General features: G+C 37.6%; 1 protein-coding gene across 1 annotated transcript in view; it reads right to left on the bottom strand.

The window, feature by feature from the left end:
* Positions 1-7,391, bottom strand: part of ARHGAP11A (Rho GTPase activating protein 11A) — a 36,998-nt gene extending 29,607 nt beyond the window's left edge. Inside the window, exon 1 of the mRNA XM_006883046.1 lies at positions 7,146-7,391. Within this exon, the coding sequence (XP_006883108.1) occupies positions 7,146-7,274 (129 nt within the window). The 5' untranslated portion in view covers positions 7,275-7,391. The remainder of the gene's footprint in view (positions 1-7,145) is intronic.
* Between the last annotated feature and the right edge of the window lie 275 nt (positions 7,392-7,666).

The following is a 7,666-nucleotide window of genomic DNA, read 5'->3' as shown; positions in this document are numbered from 1 at the left end:
CCTGCCCACCCCTCCCCACCAGCTCGCTTCCCCCTCCAAAGAGAAAAAAAAAAAATTCTTAACAGGTTTGCAAGGATGGTTCAACCTAAGAACAATAATCAACATAATTCATATTAACAAAGTAAAGAACAAGAACCACATGATCCTGTTATTTGATGCAGAAAGGGCCTTTGACAAACTCCAACACCTCTTCCAGATTATAACACTCAACAAAATAGGAATAGTTTCCTCAGCACAGTAAAAAGTATATATGCAAAACCAAGAGCCAACATCATTCGCCATGGAAAGAGATTAAAGGCATTCTCTTGAGAAAATGAAGGAGGCAAAGATGCCCACGATCATAAATCCTATTCATACTGTTTTGGAAGTTAAGAGAGAGCAGTAAGGCAAGAGAAGGAAATAAGAGGCTTCCAAATTAGCAAAAAGAAGATAAATCTACCTCTATAGTCAGATGATATGACATTATACTTAGAAAACCCTAAACATTTAGCAAGAAAATTATTGTACATATTCAACCATTTCAGCAAATAGCAAGATATAAGATCAACATTTAAAAAAATCAGTCAGATTTTTCTATAGTAACAAAGAGAACACAGAAAAGGAGCTGAGAAAAATATTACAAATTACAATAGCTAATCACAATATGAAATACTTAGGAACAAATCTCACTAGAGATTCTAAAGACCTAGACAAAGAAAATTACAAAACATTCCTGCAAAAAACAAACAACAATAAAAAAGACCTAGAGAAATGGAGGGGTGTACCATGCTCCTGGATAGGAAGACTCACTATCATGAAAATGACAGTTCTACCACCGGCAATCTATAAATTCAATGCAATCCCAATACAGATATCAATTCTATTCTTCAATGGGATGGAAAAGGCTATTTCTAATTTTGTCTGGAATAGAATGAGTCCTCAATTAAGCAAAGTTCTATTGAAAAAGAGAAACAAGGTAGGAGGCATCATCACACTCTCTCATCTAAATTCCTGCTACATGACCATGGTGGTCAAGATTGTGTGGATACAGTGACAGAAACACAGATCAATGAAATAGAATTGAGAACCTGGACATCAACTCATCTACCTATGGTGATCTGATTTTTTAGATGAAATCAGGTAAGTGGAGATATGACAGCTTTTTTAACAAATGGTGCTGGCAAAACTGGAATCCATCTACAGAAAACTAAGCAAAACCCACACCTCACACCATACACAAAAATCAACTCAAGATAGATCAGAGGCTTTGGAGTAATATCAAAGACTATAAACTTCATCAGAGAAAATTAGGAACAACTCAAGAAGCCCTAATCCACAGCATGAACAGACTTCCAATCATACTGAAAAACTTACCACCAGGTAAGAAGAAAATAAATGGGATCTTCTAAGAATCAAATCCCTGTGCACATCAAGACATTTCTCCAACAGGGTAAAAAAGGAAACCCACAGACTAGGAAAAAATACTTGGCATGACATATATGATAAGGGATTTATACCTAAAATTTATAGAACATTTTGGCATCACAACAAGAAAAGGGTAAACAATTGAAAAATGGGCACAGGATATGAATAGACCCTCCACCAAAGACATTCAGATGGTAAACACATGAAGGTACAAAACCCCTAGTTATCAGACAGATGTAAATCAAAACAAATTTGAGATATTATTTCACCCCAGCAACAAAAGCCAATGTCAACAGGGCAACAAATAAAAAATGTTAGCAAGGTTGTGTAGAAACTGAATTCTTATTCACTGCTGGTGGGAATGTAAAATAGTACAGCCAGTATGGAAAGTGGTCTGGTGTTTTTTCAAAAAGTTAGAAATAGAAATATCATTTGATCCAGCAATTCCACTACTGGGAATAGTCTCTAAAGAAACCAGAACCACTGTTCAAATAGATGTATGCATAACATGCTTACTGTTGGATTATTTACAATAGGCAAGATATGAAAGCAGCCCAACTGCTCACCAACAAACAAATGGACAGAAAAACTGTGGTACATCCATGCAATGGAACATTACACAGCATTAAAAATCAATGAACTTGTAAAACATTACACAGCATGAATGAGCCTGAAAGTCATTATGCCGAAAGATCTCAGCCACAAAAGGCAAAGAGTACATAAAAAACTTCACTGTTACAAATTAGGACTGACATGGGGTGTTCAAGGTAAAACAGGAAACGAGTAGATAGATCATGAATACTGCTCTGGAACAGATGAGGGGAAAGACTATCTGAAAGGAACATATGATTAGGCATTATATGTCTGACAATTAACAATCTGGAAGAGATGCATTGCAAACTGGACTAGCGTAAGGAAAAGGGAAAGGGAAAGAGGAAAATGTGCAACAATGAATGAATTACAACCCAACCTTTCTATAAACTTTTGTTAAAAATCACAATTAAAAAAAAAAAAAGAAGTAGGATGGTTGGGTCAAAGAAAGGCATGTATATTTTAAGACTTTTGATATTGTAAAATTACCTACCAGAAAGACATTTATTTGCACTGCAGAGGGTCTACTCATGTTTGCAATTCTAGATTTATAATTTTATCAAAATATTCGCTGATTTTATACACACACACACACAAATATTTTGCGCTTACCAGGAGATTAAAGATTTCTTCATGTACACATCTTTTATCTGGTTCCCCCTCAACATCCCTACTGATTGATACTAATTTTATTCTTTGAAAATTTTAAAGATATTTTAAGTTTAGAAAAAATAAAAGAGCAAAAACGTTCAGGACAGATATTCCTTAACAGCTACTGTTCGGTTTTATGAAAATGCTACTAGGTATTTTTTGTTTATAATTTAAAGATTATTTCTAGGCAATAGTTTCACGATCCAGTCTGGTTCCAGTCTCCATGGATCCAGAAAGAATAGAGTTCATGAAAGAACAGAGAATTTGAAATTGTTTTACATTCCTCCCTTTTGATCAATATTCTTCTATATAGTAATGACAGCTGAGCACCATCAAGTTTTTCTGCTCACATGGCTAAAGCAGAAGTGTTCTTGGTTAAACCGGTAATACCTCCCCTTCACTAGATTGAAGAGTGCTTTTCAAACTGTGCTTTGGAACAACTAAAGCAGAGATTGTGCAAATGTTTAATCAGATTTCTTTTTAAAATCTTTTTGAAACCATTTTTTAAAAACTCACATTCAATCTCTAATTATTTGAAGGTCCCAAGAATAAACTATGTAAGTTAAATTGGATGTTTTTATACATTTGTGAATGGGAGACTCATCTAGTGTTTAGATTTAACTTCTGAAATACGTGTTACTGGTTACAAAGAAATCATTTAGCACTATAATTTAACCCAATGACAAAATTTTACTAGTCCTCTTTCAAGTATTTAAATTTAACTGAGGAGTATTCCAGAGAGAAAGACTGTCCTGAAAAGAACAGGTTCTTAGAGTCAAGACAGGTTCTAGGCTCTAGCATTTAATGAGTGACTTCAATCAAGTTAAATATTCTCTTTGCTTTGGCTTCCATACATAAAATCTAAGTCAGCTGTTAAGAACATGACATTAACTAAAGCAAGTAAAATATGCATCACTCATTGTCTAATGCAAGGTAAGTATTATTGAAAGAATTTTTTTGTTGTTGTTAAAATAATCATGTCTGTTGTTGTTAAGTGCCGTCGAGTCGCAGACAGCTCATACCGACCCTATGAATGAAAGACCTGGACACCTGTGTGACTTTCATCCTTTCTCCAGGTTCATAGGGTTTCTGGAGGCAAGCCATTACAGAAGTGGATGCCACTTCTAAGCTTGTTTTAATTGGAGAGCTCCACCAAACACTGTCCACCATGGGTAACCATTAATACATTTGACACATCAGTGTCACAGTGTTCAGTTTCACAGCAACCACAAATTAGCTCTATATGGCAAGTGGACACACCAGGGATATAAGACCTAGAAGAATGTTTGACCAAAAACAATTAAAAACAGGGCTGAGAAAAAAAAAAAACCAAAAAACAAAAAAAACAGGGCTGAGGGCCGCAGATTAGTCACCCACCTTTGGCTTGGTAGCATCACTTTCTGTCTACTAGGCCAATTGATCTGTGTTACTAAACATGTCTAGGTGAGCAATGTTAAAAATATGTTTAGAAAATGTCTTACTTGGATAAATCAGAACTGATTATAACTAAGACCGTAACTATTACACTGTTGCTATTTATTTGCCTTTGAGTCAGAACTGACTCACAGTTGACCCTCTTAGGGTTTTCAGATGCTATAAATCACATAGGAGACTGTCTTATTCCATCTATGAATAAGTAAGATTAGACTAATTATAATAGTCTAATAACAATCTAATAATCTAACAATAAGCTGTTCCGAGGGAAAAAGACGGGCAATCTCCTCCAGTGGGATTTACTGCCTCTGAAAAACCACCGGAGATTCAGCTCTGAGTTAGTTCTGACTTAAAGGAACATAACAACAACAATAGTTATCTATAGAAACTAATTTAAATTAGTCTAGAACTAATCTATAGAATTCCTAATTTAAAATGGTCAACTAAAAAATCATGGAATATCACTGTTTTATAAGAATGGGCTCTACTTGGATAGGGACTTCTCAGAAAATGAGATTTCTTTGGCTTTTTGCTGTTGGTTTGCAAGAGTAGTTTTTGAGCTTTTAAAGTACAGAAAACCTTTTACAGATTTGTATTATAAGGTGAGTTTTGGTGGTGTATTCCATAGAGATCTGCACTGCTGAAGAGAAGGCTATGCCTCTCTGGTGGTTCAAATCTACCAGCAGTTCCTCCTGAGAAAGAGAGGCAATCTCCTTACGTTGTGATTTACAGTCTAAGAAAACTTGTTGGAGGGTCAATCATGAGTCAATTCTAACTTGAAAGCCAATACTTGAATCGAAATTCAAGGTGTCTTGGTCAAATGTTGGGATGCTAAGAGAGGCTGGCAGTTTTCATCTATGAAAATGAAGCCATCTCTTTTGTGTTAATATTGACAGCCTTGGAAATCTGATGAATGGGTGCCAGAAGTCTGAATGATTCAAGGTAATGGGTTTGGGTTTTGTTTACCTAAACTTAGAAGCTGACTCTCAGGCCTTTTAGAGGCCCTGAACAGCTTGGGAGAAAATTGCCCTTTTTTTCTCATACAGAGCAGCTGGTGGATTTGAACTGTGTGCACTAAACAAGGCTCATCGACAAGATCTTGTTGTTTTAAATACCTAACAATGAAAGGAAAGATACCATTATTTTCAGTTTGAAACTAAGGTTTAGAAAAATTAAACAACTAGCCCCAAACAGCTAAAAGGTGTAGAGCAGGATTCAAACTCAGGTGTACTAGGATTTGAAAAGCAGTTTTTCTTATCAAGAAGTTTTTAAAAATCTGGATATATAAATTTTTCCATATACTTAAATCCTGCTAAATTTGCAATCTTAGTTTTAGAATCAGAAGAAACCATTGTAGTATAAACACGAATTTGTCAACAAAAATTTTCACAAATGTCTTCAGGATATATACTAGGGGATACAAATTACTTTGTTGGTAGTTTTCTTCTCCAAGTACTTTTCAGAATTTATCAACTATTTAAAACCATACAGATTGTGTTGGTTTCTGTCTTCAAGTAACTAAAAAGTATCAGTCACTTCACTGATTGAATGCTTTCTATTATTCTACTTTTCACAACCAAATTCTGGATTAAGTGGTTTCTGTTACTGTGTGCTATCCAATGGGAATCAACTCATTAATGACCCTTCAGCAGGTGTTTAGAGGCAGAAAATTCCAGAAGGAGTTGGCCCACCTTTCCCCATTGGAGCAGCTCATGGTTTTGAGTAAATCTGCAGTACCTGCCTTTGGGGGGACGCCTATGTTGTAGAGATATTAAAATTTCATTCATGATCTCCTTTGACCACCCCAATATTAACAGCTTTTCAATCATTTCTGTTTTAGCTTCTCATTTACTCATTTTTTGGAAGTATGATAAAGCCACAAAGAAAGATGTCTTCTTACTCTGGTAAAAGACATTACCTGAAGCCTAATCTACCAATCTGTTAACATCTCCTCATTTACTGACTCAGAAAAAGGAACAGATTCCCTCATCTGTCTAGAATTCTTATCCTGAAACTGTGGAGAAGGGTAATTTTTCCCTCACGTCTACCTGATACTAGTTCAAAGTACTAGTGCAGCAGAGTTTGGAGATATTTTTGGTTGCCACAACTGGTCTCTATGAGTAAGTAAAAAACTCTATAAACTACTCGCTGTGGAATCGCAACCATAACTATCAAGGACAACTTTCTCCTGTCCTTGAGTGGCTGACGGATTCGAACCGCCAGAGATGTGGGGTTTGGCTTAGCAGCACAATTCTCTATGGGTTTATCCACCAGAGCTCCTTAGTAGGTTGGATGGTGTGTACCAGTGGGTTGGAACTGACCCTCCAGTGGGTTTTCAGAGGCAGTGTAATGTATGGAAGATTGCCCATTTTTCTCCTAAGGAGAACTGGTGGATTCAAACCACTTGCCTTTGGGATGAGAGTGCAACTCCTCCTACCACCAAGGGAGCTTGTCCTTGTTAAGTGAGGTCACGTTGCTTTTGACTCATAGGAAGCTAAGACAAGCTCTGAACCCTGCTCTATCTTGAACCAAACTAATTATCTCCGACACATGGATCCCCATTATCCCAGTCAGAATCAATCATCTCATCGAGGGTCTTCCTCTCTTGTGCTGTCCCTCCCCCTGCCAAGCATGACGTCTCTCTCCAAAGACTGATTTCGCCTAGCAACATGCCCAAAGTATGTCAGACAAAGCTTCAGAATCCTTGCCTCCAAGAAGCAGACTGGTTTCACCCTCTCCAAGATGAACTTGTTTTTTCTAGCAATCCATGGTATTCAATACTCTTCTCCACCACAACTCAAATGGGCTACTAATATTGATAAACATCCTATAACGCACAGGACAGACTTCCTACCCTCTTCTCAATTAAGAATTGACCAGGCTAAAATATCAGTAGTGCTGAGACTGAAAAACCCCACAACCTTTTTTCAATGACCAAAAAAAATTGTGGAAAATTAAGTCATTCATTGCATTTCTGCAGTTGATATTTATATTTTCTTTGTAATCCGTTCTGAGCATTTAGCAAAAGTGATGGTACACATTAAATCCACTTCCCCAGGCCTTACCCGTATTTCCGCAGCTGCTGTTGCCTGTCTCCTGCGGTCGCACTTTCCACGGCCACCCTTAACCTTAATGCCATAGATAGTACGAAGCTGTTGCAGCAAGGCCAACCTTACCAGCCTCTGATCCCACATTCCGGCCACCTCTTCCACTCTCTGAGGCTGAATCCGGGCCTTTATCCTCGTATGCCACCAGGTCTTGCAATTCCCAAACACCCTCAGGTTTGCACTCGGCTCTACTGCCTTCAGGCCACGTCTCCGGTCCCGGGCCACTTCCACGGCTCTTTCCTTGATTCACTATCCACTTACACAGACTGTCTTCTCTTGGCCACACTTCACCCTTCCTTCACTTACACCGACCTTCCTTTTGGTCCCCTGATCCTTTCAGCCTCTTCCACAGACCTTTTTTCTCCCTGACTCTCTTGACTGCCCAAAACAACGACGCTTGTCACTTCCGGCTACTTTCAAAGGCTCCCTTTATATCCCAAACTTCACTTAGCCCTCTCCGTCTCTCTCCTAACTGTAAA

Source organism: Elephantulus edwardii, unplaced genomic scaffold, assembly GCF_000299155.1.
Source record: "Elephantulus edwardii isolate Elephantulus edwardi_28Jun2011 unplaced genomic scaffold, EleEdw1.0 scaffold00026, whole genome shotgun sequence".
Lineage (NCBI taxonomy): Eukaryota > Metazoa > Chordata > Mammalia > Macroscelidea > Macroscelididae > Elephantulus > Elephantulus edwardii.
The sequence above is the reverse complement of the archived record's forward strand: the minus strand, read 5'-3'. Positions and strand labels throughout refer to the sequence as shown.